At 45.9% G+C, this 22,002-nt stretch overlaps 1 protein-coding gene across 1 annotated transcript; it reads right to left on the minus strand.

Annotated features, from left to right (window-relative positions):
• Positions 1 to 5,978: 5,978 nt before the first annotated feature.
• Positions 5,979 to 17,747, minus strand: MFAP5 (microfibril associated protein 5). Its single transcript, XM_010400954.4, has 9 exons — positions 17,494 to 17,747; positions 17,039 to 17,101; positions 14,289 to 14,336; positions 13,135 to 13,161; positions 11,524 to 11,559; positions 10,713 to 10,748; positions 9,951 to 10,038; positions 9,038 to 9,111; positions 5,979 to 8,464 (listed from the first exon to the last, which is right to left on the minus strand). Exons 1-9 carry the CDS (start codon positions 17,717 to 17,719, stop codon positions 8,346 to 8,348), a joined length of 717 nt encoding a protein of 238 aa, XP_010399256.2. The 5' UTR covers positions 17,720 to 17,747; the 3' UTR covers positions 5,979 to 8,345.
• Between the last annotated feature and the right edge of the window lie 4,255 nt (positions 17,748 to 22,002).

Consider the following 22,002-nt stretch of genomic DNA (forward strand, 5'->3'; position numbering starts at 1 on the left):
GCTTGTTTAGTCAACAGGAAGTCATGTGTTGGTGCATACCATTATAAATATATATTTATTTTTTTCCATTCACCCTTTGCTCAGAAATGGCCTTTTGAAACCAGCGCCACTATCACCAGTTGGTTGGTTTTGCACTGAACGCAAGAAACGCAAACACCTGCTTCCCCTCGCCTCAAGAGAAAACCTCAAACAGAAAAACTTTCTCTGCTCCACAAGTGCTGATGCACCACAGACACTGACTTGCACAGAGACCCTGAGCAGGGGAATTGTGGAGCTCCTTGCAGTTAGGCATTGGCAGATAAATAAGCTGATAAGCTTATTTGCTACAAGCACGTAGAACATTCTCACTTGATATGAGCATATACTAATTGTGAGACTACATATTAAAGTGCTTATTTATTACACCCACGTTGCACTGTGTCCACTCCACAATGATTCACACCCCATTTAGAACGACAGACCCAACACAAAGGTAGTGCACCTGCTCAGACACCTCTACCAGGCACACCACTCCCGTTATTCCAGTCCTGGGTGCAAAAAACCCCTCCACTCTAGATGTAGAGAAGCTTGCTGTCTAGGACATGGGGCAGAGAGCCCTGTCCCTAGAGCTGCCAGCTCATCCTGTGATGCAACTGTGGATGCCATACCTGGGGAGAAGATTTCAGCCGCTGCATTAAAAAGCAGTGATTTTTGCGGACTACGCAGCACCACGGAGATATGTAAAAGCTGAAAGGATGTGTGTGAGGTCTGCCTGGGCTGGACTTCACCAGAGAGGGATGGTGTGGTGGGGTTTGCAAATGCAAAGCTAAAGCACTGTGGGGTGACTGTCATGGAGGCTACATCTAAGACAAGAGCAGGGATCCCAGGTTATGAGAAGGAAGGGGGAAAGGAAAAAGGCAGGAGTTCAGGATGTGTGGGAGTGCCACTGGGAGGGTGGGTTTACAAAACTTGCACTGCTGCATGCTGCAGGATTGTCGATGATGCAACTGATGCAGAATTGGGGGCATCTGGTTGCTGGGTGTGCACAGAGGTTATATGTTATTGTGTGTTTTACTGGTAATTCAGCTTTCCAGGCTTGCACTGCAAAACCTTTACCTGGAGACTTAACCCAAAGTTTATTTTTGTTCCACTGTTGAGCTTGTTTTGGTGGTGGGGGACAAGGCAAATTAGGGTGAAACTATTGAATTGAGTATACATTTTTCAACCGCAGCCCCGTGAGTGCTTCTCATTCCTGCCCTGCAGCTCTCTGCCAGCCCAGCCTGAGGCTCCTTATAGGAACTAAGAATCCTTAGTTCTGCTCCTGTGACCCTGCAATTATTTTGTCTCCCTGCCTATATTAGTGCCCTCCACCATGTTTCTAGGCCACAGCACTTCCAGCCCTTGCTACCAGAGACTGACACCTGATGGGATCACCAGCACGAAGGCAGGAAAGGGGCTAGATTGGGTTGAGGAGTTGGAGACCTGGTGAATGGCTTCCTCACCATGAATGCAGGTAAGAAATGTGACCAAAATCCACATACTTATGCTAAATGTCGTCTAATGTGCTCTCTGACTCGAGGCCGTGACATGATTGGGAGCTTATCTCATTTATGCTAAGAGAAACAGACTCTGTGATGAAAGCAGAAGGTGTCCTCCCCGTGTTGAGAGCTGGGGGGTAAAGTACCCACCAGAGCTGCTTGCACCGGGCTGCTTCCCATGGCAGTGCCTGCAGCTTCAGCCTCCAGCATGCCCTGCCCATCTCACTTGGCCCCTGACTCTGCGCTGCACTGGAGAACACCCTCTGCGTGCTCAGGGAGCTGCAGGTGCTGTTCCAGGGTCACTCCATTCTCCTACAGCTCAGCCCCCTGGTCTGGACACCCCACACCCTGATTCAGATCACCTCTTCCCCCTCCTCAGTGGAAGTCACTGGCTCCATATCTCTGCAATCATCTGCTAGCCCCAGGGAGAAGCTCCGTTTTGCACTGCAGTTTTTCACAATGAGACTCACCTTCTAGCTGTGGTTATGGTTTTGCAAACCAGTGTTGCCTGTGATTAGCTCGTGTTTGTGCAGTGCTGCAGCTCGTGCTACTCCGTGCAAGAAGAGCTTGCACCTGGGGCCTGACTGGTAAATCCTGATTTTAAATTCCCTGTTGTCTTTGGAGAAGTACTTTGTTGGAGAGACTGAGAGAGAAGTCTTGGGAGTTCATTAAAAAATAGCGTGTAGCATGTTCCTTGGCTATCAGTCATGTGCTGAGTACCTTGCAGTAGTACAGATTTCCTTGGCAGGACGTCCTCATGAGCATCTCTTGGTCTTGCATTCACATACACAGCCAGGTAATTTCCTTTTGTCCAGTCTGTGCTCAACATGGGGACACCAGGTCCACTCCTCTCTTCTATTATTTCCGTGCAGGTACAGGTAAGGGACAGGCAAATTTACTTAGAGGTGGCTAGCTTGGTCCTGTTCCAGTTTGGAGAACTGGGAACAAGGCCAGAAAATTTTTTAGATCAGAAGAGCAAATACTGTGAAGCAGTGACCCTGGGGATTCCCAGGGAACAGAAATGGCAAAGAAGTTTGCAGAGACTACAAAGAGTTCAGATGCCTTTCCTAAGCTAAACCAATGAGAGACTACAAAGAGAGCAGCTGATGGACAATGGAGCAAAGAGAGATGGTGTGTGATGACAGTGATGGGCTCAAGCAGACCTGATGAGAAAATTGCTGGTCACCAGAGCACGGAGAGTCTCAGGAGCAACGACACTCACACTGCACCAGGCAGAAAAGAAACGCTTTTGAAGGTGCCAAGAAGGCAGCAAAGGCCAAGACCCACCCGGTCCTCTGTTGGCACTGCCAAGAAGCCCTGGTCAGCTGTGGCTGTGAAAGATGTCCCAAGGAAAGGCAAGAAGCTGGCAACCAGCATGGCCAAGAAATAGCTACACAATATGAAAACTGACAGAGCAAAAGAGGCAAAGATCCAGCTAAGGGCAAAGCAGTGAAACCCAAGGCTACCAAACGCAACGCAGAGAAATTGAAAGTGACCTCAGGGTGAGAAGGTAGTGCACAAGAAGTAGATGCTGTGTGAACATAGAAAAAGTGGCCTGCTGCAGGGACACAGACTCCAAATCCTTTAATTGAACCACTGATATTTTGTCATGTTGTGCATTTTTCAACACAATTTACCCAAAGGAAGAGAATTGATTTCAATAATTTTAATGCCTTGTTTAGCAATAAAACTCATGCTTTGTATTAATTAAAAGTTTCTTGTATTTTCTTCAGCTGTCTGCAGCAATATTGCAGGGGAGACAGTTTGCTCAGAGATGCACAGCAAAAAGAACAGAGGCAGCAGATGAAAGATGCATTAAAGAAATTTCTGATCTGACATCAGGAAACTATTCTCCATCCTAAGCGTGGTGCAGTATTAGAACAAATTGTGGATTCTCCATCCCCTGCTGAATTTTTCAAAATTCACTTGGACAAGGCTCTGAGCAATCTGAGCAGCTTTGAAGTTAGCTCTGCATGCTAAGTTTCAATGTAAGTTTATCTATGATCCTACCTGGAAACATACACTATCTCCAGATCCACATTTATTTTAAAAAATGCACAGCTTCACCTGTTTATATTCAGCTTAACCTTATGTTTAAGCAGGTGACATAACTTACTAGTTAGACACATTGAATTACATATGCTTTTCTATTACACATTTTGCTAATTTGTGACCAGCTGTATTTGTATGGAAATTGCAATCTTAGTAAAATGCCCCGAATAGCATTCTGATAGATAATTTATTCATTGACTGAATTTAATGTTTTTACCACTTCACTTTTTTTAATATACCTCAGCATACTAGCAACAAGTACATGCTGTTTGCATTTTAACTGATATAATTTATATTACTGAACACGTTTTTATCTGAAAAATTAATTTACACTAATAGCAAAAGTAGACAATCAAATACCTTTGTGATATTTCCATCACTTTTTTTAATAACTTTTTTTAATGGACTAAAATCCAGCTCTCTATTTTGTGGGAGTTTATTCCAACTTGCTGCATTACAGGGGCTAAGGATGGCAGGGACCAGAGAGAAAAAAGCAATATGCTAAAGATCAGAGAGCAGGGGGTGAAGAGATTCAGAACTGGAATTCAGATTTCCTGTGCCCCAATCAAGGGGCTGTTCACAACTGGACAAATGTACACTGTAAAACAATGTCAGACCATACGGTGCCATGGGCCAGGTTTGTGTACCTTTAATACCTCTGGGAAAAAACCACCCAAACAATGTTTTAAAAAAAATTTAAGCTAAAATCCCTTTTGGTTTCAACCCAGCTATTCTTTGTCTGGTCGAGGTGCTCTTTTTGGGTGGGTGGCAAGGACCAGTCCCCTCTGTGAAGGACAAGCCCACACAGCAGCCAGCAGTACTTCCTTGAGGGATCCTTCCAAGCTGAAGTGCCCGATGTCAACACACTTTGTTCACTCTGTGGGCTCTTGTGGACAAGATTCAGGCAATGTGGAGATCCTAGGTGACATGGCAGCTGCTTCCAACAGCCCTCCCTTGCTTGTTAGTTCCATACACCCAGCGGTGAGGCACTGCTTCAAACTGGGGAGCAGCATCAGAGCACTGGCTTGAAACAGCAGCCTTCAAACTGGTCACACTGGTCGGTACTGGGGAGCTGTACCAGCAAAGGAGAAGGAACAGCCATTGTGTGGGAAGTGACTGCAGGGCATCTAACATTCTCTCCAGGTCAGGAAAGGTTATGAAAATCAGCCACAAATGCAGAGACATGCTTCTAAAAACAGGTCTCTCTCAGCTTTCTTTGTGGCTAGCCCAACTGCATGAGCAGCACACCTAGCTGGAGCTGTATTTAAAACCACTTCCCTGGCTTGCAAGAGAAGGCACTGCCCAGATACCATGGCAGTTCAGGTTGGAGAGGCAGGGGAGATAAATCTGTGTATGGGCTAAGTGCTAATAAAGTGTGGGCAGACTCCAGTACTGAAAGGAAAAGGAAGAATAAGCTGAATTACAAAAAGTTGATGGCACATATTGTGCTTGGCTCACACAGCTAGGGGAAAGTGCCAGTACAGGAACACTGCAAAGGCTAAGAGCTCTTGAGACAGAACAGGGTCTGGCCTGTGTAGGTGGGAGCAGTATCTCCAGCCACTGGGGCTTAGGCTGTATCCATCACAGCAATCTGAGACTGGGACACCAGAGCTTCAGCCAGGAAGGGGCATTGATTCTAGAGGAGAGTGTTGTGCAACAACCTGCATTGTGTAGTTCTGAAAATCTGTGGGGCACTCTCAGAGGCAGCTTAATGGGTAATTTGGCCCACAGCCACTTTTGTTCTAGAAATACCATCTAAATGCAGACTTGACTACTTGTACATGAAGACACTGCTCAGTCTCCTATGTCTTAGTGCTCCACCTTTTCAACCAAAATATGACGTACAGTCAGTGCCTGATGAAACTGTGCCAAAATCAGAAAATCAATGAAAAGCGAATTTTCCTAATCCTTTTGACCTAGACGTGTAATTTTTAATGTAGTCTTTCAGTTATTCCCATTATTGAGTTAAAGGCTTGTAGTGAACCAATTCTTCTCTGCTTATGTGATATTTATTACAGCTTTTCTCTTATTTCAGTCATCTTGCCATTTTATTTGAAGCTGTTAATTTTCCACCAGAAGTCATGGCACATGCACAGTGAAAAGATGTGTCCTCAGCAAAAATTTCATGGGCTGGGAGGAGTTATCCTTGTCTTCAGCAGCTACCAGTTGTCAGGAAAATCTAGCACAGCTATCCATGGTAAAACATGCTGAAGAAAATGTTATGTTTCTCTAGAAAAAAAAAGAGTTTCCAGGAAGACCTGTGATTCATGAGTGAAAGGAGGGTGACAGCAGAGCACTAGGCTAGCAGGGAGTAAAAGGTTCCAAATGATAGGCTCTATCTGGAATCAAGTCTCCCCACAAATCTGGAAGAAACACAGCAAGAGACAAATAAACCCGAACACATGAGAGTTGCCAAGAATAACAAGAAATAAATTTTCTTTTAATATGGATTATATAGACTCTAGCATTAAAACAGTGTTCCCCTGAACAGGAGCACCTCTTCCTGTCCCTGCTGAAAGCAAGCAACAGAAAGACTTCTAACCACTTCCCAACCTGTATGAAAGTTAGATTTCTATATGCTGTACAGTAGCTATGTTACCCAGTTATGTATCTATAGCAATGTATATTCACCTCTAAATACAGAGTGGAGACTTGACCTAGTCCAATTTCCAAGCTCTAACATCTCATCTCCATCCTACCTTCCTCCACACAGGCAATTTTCACAGGTATCCCAGCATGGAAGCCCGTGGCTGCCAGTGGCTTGAATGTCTTTGAGATCAAGCTCTCAGTACCCTCCTCTCTACAGAAATGTGCACTCTCCTTCATTCCTAATCTCATGAGCCTGGAGTACTTGGGAGTAGCATCATCTTCTGAGTAGGGGTGCAATGCTCCTATATGTGGGACAAAATTCTAGTCACCGTGTAATTTGGAATTCTCTCTCCGGTATACTGGATTAATATAGAGAGATTTAGCCCATCTAGGGCTAATTTTGACCTCATGTGGAATCTGTCCATGCAGGGTGTCTTCTCCTACACAGAGGATGTAACCAGTTTCTTGCTGCACACAGCAGGAATGCAGGTCCTGGCGACATGGTCCTACACTAATTGTTCTGCTCTTTTTCTGAGACGTCTGCCTCCGTGCAGCAAGCTGTCCCCAATACTGTGTGACCCTGGCTCTGTGCAGCAGGGCAGTGCTCCTGCAAGGCTGAATGGTCTCTGTTCAGCAGAAGAGTTTATTATGTGAGGGGAGTGAATGCCTAATCTAGCAAACTGGCTTTCAGTTACTTGGGAAGAACACAGAGATCCTAGAGACAGGGTCTTGCTGATCCTCTGCTGCAGTGCTCCCGTGCCCCACAGAATCATGCCCCTAAAAGTCACACAGAGTGATTAATACAATTCAGACTACTCTTCCCCACTTACCCTACCCAGTCTCATCATGAAAACTGCCCATATAGCTGGTAATGTTCTCTATATATCTAGAAAACAAAGTTCTTGAGCAGACCAGACATCCAGTGCTACCACAGTGAATTCTTCTGCCCAGGCTGGCCTGTGTAAGTGCTTATACCTGCAGATATGTTTACCTTCCCCATCAGCACCTGGCTCTGTGCAGGTCAGCACAGTCAGAGATTCTGCAGGAAAATCCCAGGTCCCAGATAAACAGGGATCCCAGATAATGATTCTATTCCCACATCCGATTCCAGTTTGTGACCCCTTTTGCTTTGTGCAGGAGCTTCCAGGTCAGGAGGTAGGAACACAGCTGGAGATATTGAAAGCAGGCACAGCAGCTGGAGAGTGTGGAGGTAGCCAGACCCAGACAAGACACCAGGACAAGATAATTCATTGCAAGTTATCAGTAATGTCAGGCCACACAGGTTCTTCATGGGCTTTCTTGGGCGTAGGAGTGGAGGCAGCCATAATTACTGCTCCCTGGAACTTGCCTGGAATGGGCATCAAGAGATGTCTTCAGTGGGAAGGGAGGGACAAGAACAGGGGGGAGGAGAGGAGGAGGAGTAGAAGAGGCAGCACTCTGTTCCAACGTAATCTTCTTGAGAAAAGTATAATGCCATACTAAATCCAGAATTCTTCCTTTTGGTAGAAGACGTGTGTGAGGGAGGCAATGGGCTTGAGACAAAGAACTTCCCAGAGGTAGTTATAAATGATCTGTTGCCATCCAGGGACAATGAGGTTTGCCTTGGGTTCAGGACAGCTCATCTCCCAGTTCTGTCACTTCCCTGAGGCCAGCAGACACAAGGAGGAGACTGTGCTATCACACAACAGTGGCTCAGGAGAATCGGAGAGGCTCAGGCTGACCAACCACATCCGAGCTCATACTCATGTCAGGCAAGAAATCTAGGGCAGGAGTCCTAGGGCATAAAGGTGAGATGAGATGCAGCTTAGGGCATCTACACCATTGGAGAGGACTATGTCCTGTCCCCATTTCTATGTCTCTTGAGGGGCAAAGCAAGAGAAGGTGCAGCACATTTATAAGGACCTCTGGGAAATGAGCATCTCATGGCCTGCCAGGCAGAGTATGAGAGAAAAGGGGAGAATCCCATATCTTCAGCAACAGATTATAAAGATGACAACAGCTACCATGACAGACTAGCAGAGAGAGTACTCTGTGCACTGCAGCACCTGAAGAAGAGGATGTAAGGGAAGGCATAGAAGCAAGGAAATGGTGGGGAAATCATGAACAAGAAGCACTTGTCTTGGACTGTAGGTAGTGGATGATAATTTCTCTTCTCTCTCTTCCTTTTCCTCTCCTCCAGTGGGTAGCTCACAGAGCGTCAGGCCTACGCTGCTGCTCCAGGAGCTCTCTGCAAGGGAGAGGCAGGGGCTGCCCGGATCGGCGGAGACGTCGAGGAGGAAGGCCAGCCAGCTGGCGGCAGATCTCATCTGAAGACAAGCAGACACACACAGGCTGACAGATAATCAAAGCTTCCTTTGAATTCTTCACCAGCAGAACAGTTAGAGGTACATCCTTCACTGCATCTACAGAAACTGTTGAAACTGCTGAATCCTCATATACATGAGGCAAGCAAAGCAAGTCCTTAGGCTTTCATGAATTTCCTTCTGGCTTTATGCATGTACATTACATATTAAAACCACTTGTATTTTGCTGCATGCATAAAAAATCTAGATTGGATCCAGCTTCTATTCATGAACAGAAATACTGAGATATACTCTTTAACCTCAACGGAGTACAACTTTGAGTAAGGGTGTGTCTGGGACTACTAGACCATGATCGAGATCGAGGAATAGAGAGCTATCATATTTCTTGGTAGTACAATATATACTTCCCAGTTTGTTTATCATGGCATGTGTATTAGCCCCGAGACTGCATTGCTTTAGAACTCTTTCAAAGTCCAGGGAAGTTACTACATGTGGGTTAGGGTCTAACTAGTTAGCTTGGAGATGCTATCGGATGGCTGCAGCTATCCTTCTAGGCTAGCCTGTGATACCACTCACCTTGCATGACCTCGTTCTCCTTGCAGACAATGCGAGAGCATACCTCCTTGTTTATTATGTACATGCGACGCACACTGCGGGATCACCAGCATCAACAGCAGAAGGCCCAGGGACACAAAGAGACAAAAAAGAGGTACAGGGAATAAACATATATATTCACCAATGAGCAGGCAAATCCTAAGTTTTTATGATTACTTAGCCTAGAATAAGGCTGCTTAATAGCAAAGTAATCTTTGTAAAGACTTAATGAAAACTTAGAATCATAGAAAGGCTTAGGTTGGAAGGGACCTTAAAGATCACCTAGTTCCAAACTCACTTCCACGGGGAGGGATGCCACCCGCTGGATCAGGTTGCTCAAAGCCCTACATTGAACCTTGCCTTGAACACTCCCAAATATGGGCCATTGACAACTTCCTGGGCAAGCTGTGCCAGTGCCTCACCACCCTCTGAGTAAAGAATTTCTTCCTGACATCTAAATCTCTCCTCTTCCAGTTTAAAACCATTCCCCCTTGTCTTATCACTATTTGCCCATGTAAAAAGTTGCTCTCCCTCTTTTTTATAAGCCCTCTTTTGGTACTGGGCGCTGCAATGAATTCTCCCTGGAGCCTTTTCTTCTGCAACCCCAGCTCCAACTCAGCCTATCTTCATAGGAGATGTGCTCCATATCTCTGATCATTTTCATGGCCCTAGAAATGACCAAATACCTTAAAAATGGATTACAATATAGGCCACAGACTCTAGTCATTGTGCTGTTTTAAATAATCACCGTAAAAGGACACTCTGAGGATAGGATTCATCTCACCAGTGAGTTCACAGAGAAAGCATCTGATCTTCAAATAGAACAATTGCTGAACAGGACATACCATTTCTGGGCTGTTTTTAGGGCTTTTCTTAGGGACTGCTGGTTTCTTACCTTGTAACACAGAGGTAGCTGATACACTGCTTTACTGGCTTGTGAACAGAGTACAGGCGCGTGCAAGGGAACTTTTCCTCACGACAATCTGGGAACACACACAAACATGGAGGTGCAATCCAGCATCATGGCCAGGTGCACTCACTCTGGCACAGATATAACTTAACCACTAGGTACAGTCCTCCAGGCTTCTAGGGAAGGATCCCAGCCTCTATTGTCACTCTCATGGGAGAGATGGGGGTGGTTTAGAGACGAGGAAAATGGTACCGACATTTCTGATCCCCTTGCTTCATAAGCTAAGCCCACTGGACACTCAGAATACAGAAGGCACATGTTGTAAAGGGGACAGACACATATAAACAAAAAGTAAATTTTAGTTGCATATTTAAGACGTGTTTCTAATGGATGTGCAATTATCACATTCCAGGACACAAATCTAGTTCCTTTCTTTTCTGGACAATCAACCCTGTAGCTAACTACAATGGATTCTCTTGCACTTCATTCTGAAATGCCAGGTTTTGGCCACCGACACAATATTGACCCATTGTATCTGGTCTGCTGATCTCCCTTCCCAGGCATGCCACCCAGGAGAAGGCTTCAGCCTCCACTACCATCATTCTCCAGTACTTCTAACTAAACGAACAATTGAAAGCAATTTTCCAGCAGACAAAGTTTCGTACCCAGCCAGAACCTGCTTGGAGAGGTAAAAGGGTGGGTGAAAGTGGGTCTGGGAAGTTTGCAGGCAGCAAATTTAAAACACACCTGATGAAGCCGTTGTCGTTTCGCTGTCAGACTGAACTGGAAGACAGAGAGTAGCAAAGTTAGTTAGTTACCATGATTCCTTCCTAGACATCAGCTTAATCAAAACAAATACCTGGAAAACTCTTTCAACAGCCCTCCATTGTAATTTCTAATGTAGAAAAAGGTTTCATTGTTACTGATATGAAACCATAAGGTACAAATCCAGTGTGAGTCTAGTGCCAGCTATGCAGTCAACAACACAAAAAATTTGCCTAAGTTTTCCCATAAAGCAGTACCACTACTGTTCAAAATTACACTGTGAGAACATTTTGACTTAAAAGATCGGGTAAATTTCTTTAGCTGCTGTAATTATCATTTATCTAGACAAGAGGGGATGGAGTTTGTGACTGCCCTTCATAAGGAACAGTGACACCTTTAAGAAACAGCATCCCAAGACCACTGGCTCTTTGATGTCCATGACACGGGGTCAAAAAGAGGTTGGTTTGTTATTCCCTCTGATAAAGCAACCCACCTGTGCCACAGCAAACTAGTACATTTTATAATTTACCCAGTAACAAACTGGAAAGAAGTTCAGAGAACTGACTTCCAGGTGCAAGTTCATATCAGCAGTTACAGAGGACTTTTACTTCTGCTCAGATGCCATAGTATCAGCCCAGAAGCATAGACAAAACGTGTCTTAAAGAGAATTAATCCTTTGGGTGTGGGGCTTAGGGGCAGTCAGAGAAGGCAGGATTCCAAGTGTGCAAGCGACTGTGTGAGGAGAGGGAAGGAGGGTCCACAACATGTGGCTGAAAACTGAGAATAGACTCACCAGGAGGGAGAAGCACAGGTGGTATGACGGCTGCATCTGGAAAAAGAGATGTGCTGAAAGATCTTAATTTGAGCTTCCAGTCTCTTTCCTCCTGCCAGTGTTCTGCTGATAGCTCACCAGTCCTGACCAGTGGCCATCTCACATCTGGTTCATAGACAATGCTGATTGTAGTGTTGTTATTATCTGATTTGTCAGAGTAACTGCAGGCTTTCCCTGCAAATATGCCGGGGGTGCTAGAGCTGATTGGATGCTGCAAAGCAAAGATGGGTCCCAATGGCACGTCCTTTGTGAAGAGTTTTGCTTGATCCCTCAATAGTAAGCCCAAGTCTGCTGTAAAGGCTTCACTTTTAGTCTTTTAACCTTTAGATGTAGGTCAATCACCACCAGTTTGGTCTGGACACTAAGTCCTATCTACCATCCTACAGACTGTCAGGCCTCATACACTGAACACAGTTGCCTTCACCTCCCATCCCAACCACGAAGATCATCTATCTTGTAGATACAATCTTGTGCTTCCACTTTTCTCTTTCAGTGTTGTTGCATGGCTCTCTGACCCACAACAAATACTGCAGCCAGTTGATGAGCAGAGTCAGGGCAGAGGACAAACTGTGGAGCTGATGTTCTAGAGAACAAGACACCACTCTCAGATGAGTTCCCCTACGCTCAGAGCACACTCCCCGGAAACAGCCATGCATAGCTGCCTCTCTTTAAACCATAGCATTGACCACATGTGTTGTCCATCTCCCTGCCCTGCCTGGTCTTCACCAGCTCAGAGGGATGTGTTTGAGAGACTTCTCCAGCAGAGAGAGAAACCATCCCCAAGGCCAGTGGTGCCAGATTTGAAATCAGAGTGGGGTTGGAAAAAGTGGAGAGGCTCCTTCTTGAGCCTCTCTTTTCCTCCATTGCCCATTGTCGCAATTGCCTACACTCCCATCAGCTCTGTGTCCTTCTCCTGAGGCTGTCTCCACTCTCTAAGGAAATACACTGTGTACTCTAAGTGCTCATCTTCCAAGTCCTCCATCTACCCTTCCCTTCACAGACATTTTGCTGCCCCCTGTGACACAGCCACAGGGACGGTGCGGAAGACACTACTGAAAGAACAGAATCTCCACTTCCCCACCCCAACAATGCTCAGGGTTTGCTTTACTAGTTTCAGGGGGTTTTTTGGCACCTGTGTCTCCTGAGCACTGAAGCACATCTGCTACCTGTCAGCAGACACATACACACAACCTGTGTCCCAGTTTGAACCTGTCCAATTTCTCACCCTCATCATTTAGTCTCTTTGTTCCTGCCACCTTCTCTGGAAGCCAAGGATGTGTGAGCTTTGAATTTCATGGCTTCCTGCAGTGAAAACATCTTCAGGGAGCCCTAGTACACCAGACGAGATTGGCATTTCCTTGGAGAACAGACCATTAAGTCACCCTAAATTCATCTCCCTTTGTGGAGCACAGAAAGGACTCCCAGACAGCCATAAATGCTGGAAGAATGTGGCTATGTGTCAAAAGTGGGAAGAGGAGTTTCTGGGCATAATGGGGAATTTCTGGGTCTGTGTAGGCAGGAGTAGTGAAAAGGGAAAAAGAAGCATGAGGATGCCAAGAAATGGGAGCTTACCAGAGCTGCTCTCGGGGCTAACTTCACCTGGAAAAGAGAATGTCCTTGAAAAAGCTTGTCTTTACTTCATGGTCCCTTACACAGCTAGCCAGAGCCAGCTTGAATACCTCTGCTGCCATCACAGGTTCATGAGACAGTGGGATCCAACCCAGCAAATACATAATCAAACACGGTACCCCCAACCCACCCATATCCACTCCCTTTTCTGGTGACTGGCCTGGGACCAAATGTTTTAGTGCACATGTTCTATCAACCCTTAGTGAATTCTGGATATTCTGCATATTCTGACTTCTCAGATATGGCCACTGTTGGCATCTTGATGGGAAAGAAAGTCTTCTGAAATGAAGGTCCTGAGGGCTCTTGCAGCAGAGGAGGAGGGAGGCAACTCCCAAGACCTAGTTTGATTGCAGAAATTCATCATTGGATGATTTTCTTTGAAAAGCAACTGATAGCAAAGCTGGGGTAGCGATGGAGAGGTAAAGCATGAAGGAAAGGATGCTTGGAGGACGTGTTGGGCTGGCTTCTGAATAGTTTTCTGGGAAACCTCAGATATTACACATTACAGTATCACAGCTGGGAGATGTCTGAAAGCTTAGCCAGGGGCTTCAGGTTTGAAGAAAAGGCAAGCCCTTGTGGTCCTTTTGGATGCTGAAGCATGATGCAAATGTACACTCATTTTATCTTACCATGTCGCAGAAATGGATTAAGGTCCAGAGGGATAAAGCAAACAAAAACAAAACAAAAACAAAGCCAGTAAGAAAACCAGTCAATATCCTTTCCCAGTGGCCTCAACATGATGCTTGTGCACCATTTTCCCTAGGATTTTTCTGAGCAGTAGTAGACTTCCCCAAGCATATCATGGTTGAAGACTTACCAGCTTTTGTGGGTCTCCCACAACCCTTGACTGTGAACATAGCTCCATACCCTTCAGCTAAGTGTTCAGGACCCCTATCCTAGAGAATTGTTTGTAAAGAGCATGTAACACTTAGCAGGTTGTCTTGGAGAGCTTGTTTAATCTTCACTGAAAGGTAAGCTCACAATGTCAGAGGCCAGGGAACAAAGAACAGTATTTTCTAATAAACAGGCTGTAACTCCACAGGACAACTGGGTCACATGGGCAAAATGCAGCACATTAATGTGTCTGTAATACTCACCAGCTACAATTTCTGGTTCTTGCCCATTGACCATCCATGGAAACCAGTCTGCAAGAGAGGAAAAGAGGGGAGTGAAGAAAAACAGATTTTCACAGTCTGCAGGCTTTGTGAAATTTTAATGTTTATCTATCCAGGAGACACCACTGCCCTCTGCTGAAGGGAGAAATGCTCTCCACGCCGCCTCAGCCTCCACTGCTGCTGGCTGTGTTTGCTGTTTAAAGGGTTGTGGATACAGTGGGTTCTGATCCTATCCCTGCTGCTTCCATGGCTAGGCACAGGGACAAGTTAGTAAATACCTCCAGATCTGCTACCAGACTTTGCCCTTCTGAAACCTCTTTTGATGCATTTTGGGAAAAAAAAAAAAATCCACGTGGCCTTCCTGCTCTGGAGGCTGAGCAAAATCCCTATCTCTATTTTATAAAAGAGGAAACTGAGTAATGGAAATTACTCACTTACGGTCATGGATTGAGTCACTGGTACAGTAAAAAGCAAACTGCAGGTTTTGTAGCTCCTTAGGCAAATCATCCAGCCTGGGTATGGAGCACAGAGCAGATAATCTTTCCCTTCTCAGCCCCTGGGTGAATTGGAAAGGGGAACGATGAAGGCTTGGCTGTGCATGCTACGTGGAAATTGAAGCTGGGCTAGACTGTTTGTTTGTTCAAATATAGAAGGTGACAGAGCTGTTTCCTTACAGCAGCCAGGAATAGGAAAATATTTCCTGCTAGCCACAGACGAGGGAAATGTCTGCATAACTGGGGTGGGATGAAGGAAAGAGTTGGCAGGAAAAAGCCAGTGATCTGGGGCACTGCAGGGATGTGTGCAGCCCAAAAATCAGTACATCCCACTAGGTCTTTTGAACTCAGCCTGTAGCTTTCTGCTCTTAAAGGGAGCACTGTGTGGGTAAAAACTATCAGGTGTGGAGTTTTTGTCATAGTTCTTCCACATTCCAAGGGCAGTTACTTGCAGGCCGCAGAGGGTCTCTTGGGACCCTACATAATCCTGCTCCACAGCATTACAGGAGTTGCTGGACCCTGATATTCTGTTCCCCACCCAGCTGCCAGCAAGGGCTCAGCTGCTGGCAATTTACCCAGGGAGAGCCAGACATGTATAATAACTTAAGTACACAATTTAATACAGCCCACAACTTTCCCTGTTCTGGTTAATCTCTTAATTGTAACATGTAGAGAAGAAAATGGTGTTGAGCACTTTCTCATTTGTTCCTCCTGCAAAAGGAAGGATGCAAATTCTGAAACCATTGCAGAAGCCAGAAGTGCTGGATTTGAAGAGATGTAGAAAAGACAGGGAGGCTCCTCCCTCCTTTCTAACACTGAAAAGTCAGCTATTACGAATTTTGTTTTCCCCTAGGAGTTGAATAGAAAACCAGTCCAATTCTAAAACAAAAGGACATAAGTGAAGTGAAATCTCTGCATACCAGGCAAGGACACAAAATGGGTGATTTTCTTATCCCACCTTCAATCACTTCAATTTATATTTACTATGGTACCCAATAAATAAGCCTTATAAACAATTGGACTTTCTTATCCAAGTTGCAGCAAATTCATCCTTGAGGTCTAGAACTGCAACCCTAACTCACCAAATCTGTAGCTTACCCAAAATCAAAAGAAACAATGAGAGACCAGCTGGTGATTCCTATTATTTCCCAAGTTAAACAAACAAACAAACCCAAAGCGAAGTGCTAAAACAAAATACACAAAAGTATGAAATATTCCTTTCAGGCTTCCTTTATGCATAATAAAAACCACAGCCTTTTTTTCCCCCCTCTTTCAAACCATAGTCCACCTATAAGCTCATCTCTTAGATGCCTCACCTCCCTGCCTCTCAGTCATAAACATGACATCGTCTATTGTGCATCTTTACAGGAAAAAGTGCTATTTGAAGCAGAATCAGGTTTCAACATGAGGGGAGGACCAAGGAGGGTATTGGAATTACCTGATTTGAAAGTGATAGGTAGTCATCTCTCTCCTACATACAGTCTTTCTTGGACAAAGCTTTGTCCTTTCCTGAAATTAATCTTCTTTCGCTACCTGTCCTGAGTCTCCTGACTATAATGTCTGATGCTGCCTTCTTGTTTTGTTTTTTTTTTTTTTTTGTTGTGCTTTTATTTTGAAGAACAAATTTTATCTGAATTTTTGCCAAAGTATCTCCACAAGAACAAAGTCATGGAGAGACAAAACAGAATAACAACAACCACCACCACCAAAAGCAGAGAATGGTCTGAACTACAGGAGTGAAGTCTCTCAAAACAGCTGTACAAATACTACAAAACCTCCCAGCAGTTGAGTGGCTTGGAATGAGGTCATTCCAGCAGGAACTGCTAGTGACAGCAAATGTGTCACAACTATGACAGAATAAATTTTGCAGAGCACTGGGAAATGCCCTGCAGATCATGCATACACAGGTGGTACAGCAGTAAGCACAAAGCACACCTAACCCTCTCTCCCAGCTTGAACTGGATGTTTTACTTACTATAACATACCTCAGTAGAAGCTGTGGATCTGTCTCTTGTGACTCCCAGTACTTACTGGAGAGTGTCACAGATGGCAAAACATTTCCAGTTTCTAATTTTTTCCTTACAATCCTATATCCAACTTACCTCTCCTGTTCAGTCCTTCCCCCTTCACTACCCCTCTACATATCTCTGTCCTTAGGTCATTGTGCATTATTCTGTGTAGGAAACTCCATGGGGCCCAGATGGGGAAGAAATCCTTCCCCTGGGCATAAGGACTCACCAGCTGGGAACAAGAAGAGTGTTAAGAGACAAAACAGTATACAGGTTCCAGAAGTCTTCATCCCTGTGGAGTGGAGGAGAGAACAGAGGAAAGCTAAGGCAGAAACTGGTATACCCTCCCCTATACCTCAGAAACTTTGCTTGTTGTCCCCATTTTCCTCTCAAGGCCATTTGGTCTTCCCAGCCTTCCTCCTATTTCCCTCCTCATGTCGCCAGTTTTCCAGGTATTTGTTGAAACATTCTGGACTGAACTGGTAACACCACCTGCTCTGTTCCTCTTTTCATCTCCCTTCTCCAGCCCCCATCTCTTTTCCCATCCAGGTGGCTAAGCCCTGCTCCGCACACACCCTCAGCATGCAAAGAAAAGATTCCCCCCCGTTATCTGCCTCAATTTTCTTCTACTTTTCAGTTATTTCGAGGAGCACTGAGAGAAAAGACAGGGTCCCCATCACTTACTGCAGCCCTCAGCCTCCACTCCCTTCAGCAGCAGACGCTCTGTTTTTCCCCTTCGGCGCCCCCCCACTTTGGCTATTGGGTAAATCACATGCAGCCGCACCCAGAACACGTTCTCCTTTTGGTTGTCTTCAAAATACAATTTCTGGGAAAAGGAAAAAAAAAAAAAGAAAGAAAGAAAGAAAAAACCCCAAGAAGCCAGCGAGATTGAGGGATATGGTATCATCATGCATGTGGAATGAGGGGGGGAGCGAGGAGCAGCCCACACCCTCATTCCAGAGTTTATTGTCCTCCGAAGGGGCTCCTCCCATTCCCCCAGGATGGCCCAGCACCAGGGATGGATTCTTGGGTCTGCTTTGCACACTGGTGTCCCGTTTCGTCCTGCCCTTCTATGCAGCTTCTCCTCAAGCCGCTACCTCTAGCCACGTTTCCCGACTCAGCTGCTGCCTCTCCCCACCCCAGTCCTTCGGTCCTCTTCCCTGTTTCCCTGCCTGCCTGTGGTAGCGCAGGGACACTGCGGAGCCCGCATCCCGCTCTCCCGCAGGACCCGCCCGGATGCTGCCCGCGGCTCTCCGCCCGGCGGGACCGAGCAGGGCCGGCGGCGGGGCCGGGGCCGGCGGCCAGACGGGCTGGCAGGAGGACATCGGCGGGCAGCGACAGCGGTGACATCACCCCGCTGCCCCGCTGGCGCTTCCCGGCGGGATGGAGGGACGGGGCTTCCCGCTGGACCAGGCTCGGGGCGGGCAGGGAGCACGGGGAACGGGAACAGGTACCGGCCACGGGGCCCGTCCGGCAGCGCCGCTGCCGTTCTGGCCTGAGAAAGGCAGGGAATGGAAAGAAAAAAAAAAAAAAAGTTAAAAAGTAGGAAAATGAGAGAGACACAAACTTGAGAAGGAAGACGACGAAGACGAATGAGACCTGACCTTCACTGCCATCCTCCTGACTCCCCTGTGCCTCCAAGCACGGTGCATTTTATGATCGAGGGAGGTGCAAGCTCCTAAATAGCCAGTGGATTTGACCCCCTCTTGTTGCTTTCACTGGCTTCCCTTTACTGCTTCTGTAACAACTCCGCTGGATTTGAGGAGGCACTGGATGAGCTTCAAGACACAATCTGAGTCCTGAATCCAAGGAGAAAGCTAGGAAATCACCCCAGCTCCCTACCTCATACAGCAATGGAAGACAGAAACCTTGTAGGGGAAAGCTGTGTCCCCTAAGGCTCATGCCGGTAGCTTGGTAACACTCATTTTTTCTTAACTAATTGCAAACTAAAAATAAAATTCTATAGTCCCTTATACACAGTTAGTAAAGGAAATGCTCACTATGTCCTCACTGCCAAACGAGACCCTTGAGGCCCACACGTGACACATCTGAAGCCACCACTTCTTACCTGAGAGTGGCTGAGCATTGGGTGCGGCAGTGCTCAAGAGGAAAACGACTGCTCCTTCTTATTTGCGGCCCTTCCTAGACTCCTGGAGGATGCCCCAGTGGTGGACCATACCAGAAGAGGCGCAGAAGGGGTGGGGAAAGCTAAGCATTTCCCTGCTGACCAGGGCAGCCCTTTGAACCCAAGCACCATTACTCAGTTTCACTGGCACAAGACACCACCATTCCCACTTTCAGGGACCAGCTAAAACTGAGTCCACTGGAAATGCTCAACAGGTCATTAAACAACCAAAAGAATGTGATGGAACTTATAACCACACTCCAGTTCGAGGTATTCTCTCAGATCCTTGGCTTTTTCTGGAAGTCCACATAGCAGTATGTTTGGACAATTTTTTACACACCTTGGTTTGGTTATTGTTTTTCTCTGCGCCTCTGTGTTGTCATTTGAGCCTGTTACTGCTTAACTGAATAACTAAAACTTCCTGAAGACCTTGTGAGTTTTAAGCACATTTATTTGGAAATTTTCATTGATGCCAAACGTTTTGGTCTACCAATGTGTTGATGTACCACCATCTCCCACAGAGCACATGATCCACAGCCAGTACTGGGTGAAGTTTCTGCTGATTACTTTTGAGCTTTAAATTTTTCCTTCAAACTGGAAGACATTCTCCCCCAGCTGCTGGGTGAGGGTAGACACCTTGTGCTAGCAGAACCCCTCCATTCGGAGAGCTTGGTGGGGATGGGGGCGATGGTGCTGGTGATAGAACTGCTGGCTGGGAAGCTGTTCAGTATTTTACATACCAGACAAGCCGCAGAGAAAGAGCTGGAGGTGTCCTGCTGCTCTTGCTCGCGGTGGACACCGGAGGGAGCCGCAGCACACCGGCATGCGAACGCCCCTTCTTCCTGCGGCAGGCCGAGCACATTCTCCAAGAGATGTGGCTCTGCATCTGCAGGCCTTCATCTGTATGAAAGATCTCCTCTTAGCTCTCCTGTTTTTCTGTCTACTAGATCAGCAACTGTTTAACCTGTTTTTTTGTGATAGAAAATAATCTTGATTTCCTCCCCCCCCCCTTGATCCATGATATCAACAAAGATTGCTGGACACCCTTCATGGCTGGGAGATACAAAAAATTAACATCCTTCTGCACATTCCCTTCTCATTCATGTTGCTGTTTCCTGCTTTGCATGCTGCTGTCCTCCATCACAGGGTATTTGGGGGACATCTACAGCTGATGACTCAAGGTAAAGCCCTCTTCCTTCTAAAGGTTCAGGTATCAGTGCCACAGTATGGTGTGAAGAACTGCAGTAAATGGCGTGGGTGACTCATAAAGGAAACACTTCCATATATATATTCCCTCAAGTGCTGAGCCCAGTTCCTGTAGGTGTTTACCTAAGATCAGAAGCAGGGACAGTGATTCAGCAAAAACTTATCTTCCTTTCCAGTTGGTACTGATCCCATTATGTTATCTGGGACACTGTAGTGATGGTAGCATATTCTGGATGAGATACAAAATCAGCCTTCCTGGAAATTAAAATCTCCTGGTGCATTTCACCCTGGAGACTACTCTGTCTAAATGGACAGTTAAGACATCCTGGGACATGCTATTTGCCAAGGTCTTGGAGACCTTTACCTCTTGTCTTTGCTTCCCTGGCCTTCACATATCCTCATGGTAACAGGGCATTAAGTTACATCTGAGTGATAATAAATTAATGAACTGCTGTGAGATCTGTGAATGCATCATGTCAATAATGCAGCTCTAGTAGTCATGTGAATTGGGGCTGAAAAGAATTTTCTTGGGATCCCACTGCTGATGGGCTCCTTTAATACCTGAGGTCTGACACCATCCTGCAGTTGCTCCACTGGTGTTGCTGAGGTCGTCAGTGGGAAGGGACATGAGTTAAAGGCCTAATCCATCTAGCCCCAATTTTGGGAGCTTCACATCTTCATCCCATTGTAGAAGAGTGAACACTGCAAAGTACAGGAGCCTAGACACATATTTTGTCTCTTTTTTACTCATAGTCATGCTTTCTGTTTTCCCATCTACAAAATAAGGAATACTTCACCCCTTTTTATCCAAATCAACAAGGCAGTGCTCAGGCAGGCAGTCTTGCAGTCACAAAATACACTATAGTAGTCTATGAAACTTCAATTAATACTAGCTCAGCTCCTTCAAATCAGTTCAGTGTTGTGAGGAACTGAGCACAAGAAGAGGAAATCAGTGAGCTCCTTGCTCTTTGGTTGGTGAGTCAGCCATGTGCTTCAGGCTTCTCATGGCCGAGGTGGTTATGGTGAGCTGTCAGAGCCTTCCTTCTTCACTTACTGTGCTTTGGAGTTTCCTTCTTTGCTCTTTCTGTAGTTCTTACTATCACAAACATCCTTCGTTTCTGATCCTTTGTACTGTCCCAGGGTCAATCCTTCCTGGCTGTTTCACCTGTTCCGCCACACTCCCCTTTCTCCACGCAGCTGAGGTCAAATATGGCTCTTCTCAAGGAACGTTTTCCAAAACTGTTCTCTCAGGAGGTGCATAACACTCTAAGTTTAACAAATATACAAATTCCTCCTGCAAGCTCAGTTATGTGTGTCCATACAGACTCTGGAGCACACAGTAACATCATATTTAATTCAACTGGAGCAATTTTACATACAGATGAGGCTGCAGACACAAGTAAAACACCAGCAAGGATATGATGGATTCCTCCTCCCCTTCTCCCATCTCTTCTGGACATCACAAACCCTGGAGCAAAGCCAGCAGGATTAATCCTCCTGTTGCAGCACAGCAATCATGCACTGGAACAGTAACCAGAGCTGGCTAAACGAGTCACTGCTGGGAAGCAGAGCTGTGTCTTACACCTACACAGAGAGGTTCAAAGAGCTTGATCTGGCACAGATCAAGTCACAGTTGAGCTTTCCAAACAATACAGTATCTGTCTTACTTGAAGTCCAGCCTCTTGTACCATTTTATTGTCTTTTAGTGGTCCTCTATGGTAGAACAGATTTCAGTGGCTTTTTCTACCCCAACAGTCTAAAGCCAGCAAAATAATATTAATTATACTTAAAAATAGGATACCCTGTAAGCTTTTAAACATCGTTGGTGAAGAGGGCAAAAGTGGCAACTTTAAAAGCCATTT

This window comes from Corvus cornix, chromosome 1 (assembly GCF_000738735.6).
Source record: "Corvus cornix cornix isolate S_Up_H32 chromosome 1, ASM73873v5, whole genome shotgun sequence".
NCBI lineage: Eukaryota > Metazoa > Chordata > Aves > Passeriformes > Corvidae > Corvus > Corvus cornix.

What these genes read in the sequence shown, in the direction of transcription:
- MFAP5 (XM_010400954.4), bottom strand. Translation starts at nt 17,719, where the DNA reads ATGATGATACCATATCCCTCAATCTCGCTGGCTTCTTGGGGTTTTTTC. An exon ending in TAGCCCCGAGAGCAGCTCTG is followed by an intron (nt 11,560 to 13,134) that starts GTAAGCTCCCAT and finishes CTCTTTTTCCAG; the next exon opens with ATGCAGCCGTCATACCACCT. An exon ending in AGCTACCTCTGTGTTACAAG is followed by an intron (nt 9,112 to 9,950) that starts GTAAGAAACCAG and finishes GTGATCCCGCAG; the next exon opens with TGTGCGTCGCATGTACATAA.